The sequence below is a fragment of the Lactuca saligna genome, chromosome 2 (genome assembly GCF_052625555.1).
Source record: "Lactuca saligna cultivar CGN05327 chromosome 2, ASM5262555v1, whole genome shotgun sequence".
Lineage (NCBI taxonomy): Eukaryota > Viridiplantae > Streptophyta > Magnoliopsida > Asterales > Asteraceae > Lactuca > Lactuca saligna.
Window position 1 is genome coordinate 153,685,012 of NC_136418.1, and position 4,815 is coordinate 153,689,826.

The following is a 4,815-nucleotide window of genomic DNA, read 5'->3' on the forward strand; positions in this document are numbered from 1 at the left end:
GCCTTGAAGTCGTGGCGCTCCATGGCGGAGCCATGACGAGCTTTTTAGAACCTTGTGGATAAGGCTGAAGGGAGTGGTGCTGCACTCCCTCCCACTCCCTCCCATTACCGCACTTTTCTAAAACACCAAAGGGGTGGAAAGAAGAGAGAGAAAAAAAAAAGAGAGATAAAGAGAAAGAGGAAGGCAACGCTCCCTCCCATTACCGCACTCTCTAACCGCACTTCCAAAACCGCCAAAACCGTATGGAGGGGACGGTGTTTCAGTACCACATCCTCCAAGGATTTCCATCCTCACACAAGTTGTTGTTGTCTTCTTATTTTTATTTTATTTTATTTATTTAAAAAATTAAAAAAAGCAAATATCAATCAGTAACGGCAACAAGAAGAATGCTTTCCTATTATATAAGATCAAAAATCAAATTTACATGTAAACTTTACACTTGTGACTTGTATACATTCTTAATTAAACCTTCCTACTCTTTAATTACAAATTAACGTGATCATGGCTATCTACAAAAGCTTAGCAGGAGACTCCCACCTTGCAACCAAGGTTTGCACCCACAGATTTGGTGAGTTTGGCCACGCTCTCAGCCGGTTGCGCCGGAATCAATGGTGGACCCTTGTAGGTTTTAGCCCAATGCGGGTTTCCCGACTCCCGGAAATATGCTCCGTTCAGCAACAAGTCTCCTTCACTTCTCCATGTCCACTTACGCCATACCGATTCTGGAACCTGCCTCCTGTTCGTCACCTCCTTACACGCACCATCTGGGGCGATGAACCGATTTCCCTGGCTGATGATGGTGGCGCCGTCGCCACCTCCGATGGCGTAAGACTTCCATTGTGTGTAGTCGTTGTTGACCACATGAACGAACCCAAATCTCACCGCCGGCAGCCTCTGTGTCAATCCTTTTCCGAAATGGTTGTACGCAAGGGTCACCTTCATTACCTTGTCCTCCGGCATCTCAGCACTTGCACCAAAAAGCAAAGCCTGTACAACATACAATCAAAGTTACAATCGTTTGATCGGAGTGTACCGTCGGCCGCTGTGGGTGGTGGGTATACCGTACACGTACCTTGTCGTGCTTGACAAAATGGCAGTTGGAGATGGTGATTTTGGTGGAAGCTGCAACGATATCGATAAGCCCGTCGTAACTGTTTGCAAAGGAGCAGTGATCGACCCAGATCTGTGACGATTTGAAGATGGAAATCGCATCGCCGTCGCTTTTTCCACGGATACCGACGTGGTCTGGCTCCGATCTGATCATGCCACCAGATTTCTCGACAATATCGTACATGTGGATGCCATGGATAATGATATTGCGAACGAATTGAAGCATAAACCCAGCTCCACCGGAAATATGGACTTCAACACCACGGCCATCGATGGTTTTATCACAAGTAAAAATAAGCTCCTGGCGGAGCTTGATATTCATAGTACCGGAGAAGATGATCCAGAGTGGTTCAGGCAGGAGGACGGCGTGGCGGAGGGTTCCCGGCTTAGGATTAACCATGTCGTTATCGGAGCAGTCACTGACAACATAAATTCTCCCCAATTTTCCGCCATAGGTGCCATGGCCAAACCCTTTGGCGCAATCAGCAAGGCGTTTCCGGTTCTTAGCCCAGTTGGGATCGCACCTCCAGCATTTGTCGATAGCGTTGTAGGCTACGCAGCCAGTCTTTTTCTTATCGACCAACCTCCTGTCAACGGCGGCAATTTCAGACATCGACGTCGTCGACGATGGGATAATTGCAGCAAGTATGAAATATAGAACAATAACTGGATTACATCGGGTCCCTTCCATTTTGGCTCAAAGACTGTTAATGGAAGAAATTAATTGTCGGGTAGCTAGTCTGGTGTGCATGTATCTGATCTTAACTCGGCTTTGATGTTAAGACCAGATCGTTTTAAACCAGTCTAGCCACCATAACCAACATACTCCGGTTTATGTTATTTTTGAAGACGGTGGGTCGAGTAAATGAACCAACTTGGATGAAATGTGTGCAATTTATACTCCATTGAACCCTGTAACTTATTTTCAGAAAAATGAGGGGGGCCATTGGTTTGTGTTTTGTAGTTTTGGGTTCACCATACGTTTTGTGGATATCGGGTAAACAGAGATTAATGGCCATGAAGACGTTGTTGTTGCTATATTTAAATACAAAAAATAACAATGTATTTTTATTGAATTTTTTAATTTAATTTATCCAAAATTCCAAAAGGTTGAATGTGGCAACCCCAATTGAGCTGTATCTCTTGTATGAGGGATGAATCAGATACTCATCTCCCTCAAACTCATTATATGAGAATGAGAGGTAAATTAGGTACTAGAGGGAAATTACAATCAAGGAATTAAAACTCAACACTGTCATTCTTGAGATTCGAACCCGAGTTATATGTTATTTCCCAAACCACAAACATGTTATTTCCAAACCACGAGCTTTGAGAACTCATTACTTTGTTCTAATTTTTTTTTTTTTTTTTTTTCCTATTTTTGCATTGTACCTTGCAAACGTATACTTAGAGCAATACCATCCAAAGAGATAACAATTATTATTTTCTGAGTAGTTATGTAGATCTTTCGATGTCTTAATAAGAAAAATATGTAGATAATTCGAATTTTGTTTTTCATAATACATTCCACTAATTAAAAAAAGAATTCAAACATATTCCTCTCTTCTAATAAAGCAGTACAATTTTTGTCACGTGTCAATTAATCAACTCCCCCAAATCGATTTTCCCGTTCAATTTTCTAAGTGAATTCTCGAAATTATCCATTTAGTCAATTCTAATCGCCCTCAGCAAAATCAAGAACGTGATCTTCACCTGTTTATTCTACATTTAAGAACCAAAAATTAGAGATTTGAATCGGTCCTCATTTTCTGTCCTATTTCCTTATCCGATCCCTGATTTTTTGAATTCAAAAGTTCTTAATCTGTTTTGAAATGACGATGATTTTTTTTTTTGTTTTTTTTTTTTACATACTGTATTTGTTCTTCGAATTACACAAAAGAGACATAAGCAGAAAAATTCCAAACTACAACTAAATAGTCAAACATCCACGACCCTTGTTACTTGCTTACTAGCTCCTTGAAAATACAAGTCGTTTTGAAAAGCGTCAACTAAAGAGTTGGTGAGTTGATTAGCATTTTTGTATAAAATCGTTTACGACGATGTTTTGAAGAAAATTGTTGGTTTGAATGTCAATCATGACTATGATTGGATTCCTAGAAGAATTTTAAAAGTTCTTTTAACAAAGATTTTGGATATGTTATGGTTTTATTTTTTTTGGATGAAATTGAAGTATTTTTAATATTTTCGATTTTCAACTATGAATTTTTCCATTTATAGAGCATACACAATTGACCACATATTATCCTCATCCCTCTTCCTAGTTGAGCTTTCGGTCAAAGATAAGGTCAAAAACTCGGTCAAACTATTTTAGAGAATATACTAGAGCAAAGGCAAAGGTTGGTGAACAACTTATTTATGCATATTTTTAACTCAAATAGGATTACTTTTTCCTATTTTAGTTTGTTAAAAATACATCTTTGCACTAATTCTTAGGTAATTTCCACTTGGATTGCAGGTTACAACTAGAGTTGCGAAAATATCTTTCACTTAGGAGACAGTAGTGAGATTTCACTTTTTATTGGTTCTGATTTTGTTTGTTCTTGATATTTCTACTATTTTCTACATCGATAAAAATACTTTTTTCTCTTCCTATTACTCTCTCCAGAAGCTGATGTGCCCAACTTTCTCCTTCCCGTAAGTGAAGTTTATTTTGCGATTTTTTTTCATTTGCCACAAAGAGAGGTAATTCTTATATTTTCTCTGTGGTTTCTTCTGATTAGGGTTGTTAGTCTTAATTTCATCACGTGATAAGTATGATGGGAACAATAGTCTACATGACTTGTTTATTTTTTTTGGCTAGATATCTTCAACATATAACATCATCAGAAAACATAAAAGGAAATTTGCATTTTTTCAATACGTATTTCTATAGCAAACTCCAAAAGGTATCGACTTTTAAGTACTTCTCTAAATTATCTTTGTTTACTAATTTGTTTTTAGAGTTAAATGCAAGAAATAGCAACGTACTTCTTTTGATTTGTGTATTATAGCATTATATTTTTATTTCTCCTTATTATAGCACTCTACCTCGAAAATTTAACTCAATTATAGCATATTCATCCTAATATTTGCTTAATTTTTTATATCTGATTAAAATTTGTGTCACACCCCCGGACTAGGAGGTGGATGACCTAATTGTGCAGTATCATAACAACTGAATATACATGAAACAGAGCAATCCAAACATCATACATTGAGATAACAAACTTACATTGTTTACATATTGTATTTGTTCTTCGAATTACACAAAAGAGACATAAACAGAAAAATTCCAAACTACAACTAAATAGTCCAACATCCACATCCCTTGTTACCTGCTTACTAGTTCCTTGAGAATACAAGTCGTTTTGAAAAACGTCAAGTAAAGAGTTGGTGAGTTCATTAGCATTTTTGTATAAAATCATTTACACTTGTTTAGAATCGTTCTCATTATACTTTCAGAAAATCCGATATTTTCTATGAAATCGTTTGAAGTCTTGCCTTGAAAATCATGGATATATGTGCGCATGTCATTACTTTTGTTCATTATTATAAGGAGTGATTTTGAAAACTAGTGTAAGTTGTAGAAACGAGTTGTGTTCGAGAATAGTTCTTTTGAATAGTAATAGTCAACCGTTTCCAGAAAAATCTCTTATTTTTAAAAAGAATATGGTTGAAAATCTTGTTCCTCTTATCGAGTAAAAT

At 37.2% G+C, this 4,815-nt stretch overlaps 1 protein-coding gene across 1 annotated transcript; it reads right to left on the reverse strand.

Annotated features, from left to right (window-relative positions):
• Positions 1-386: 386 nt before the first annotated feature.
• Positions 387-2,097, reverse strand: LOC145032193 (putative pectate lyase P59). Its single transcript, XM_078980922.1, has 2 exons — positions 1,073-2,097; positions 387-987 (listed from the first exon to the last, which is right to left on the reverse strand). The coding sequence occupies exons 1-2, from the start codon at positions 1,799-1,801 to the stop codon at positions 520-522; spliced, it is 1,197 nt and encodes a 398-aa protein (XP_078837048.1). The 5' UTR covers positions 1,802-2,097; the 3' UTR covers positions 387-519.
• Positions 2,098-4,815: the final 2,718 nt, after the last annotated feature.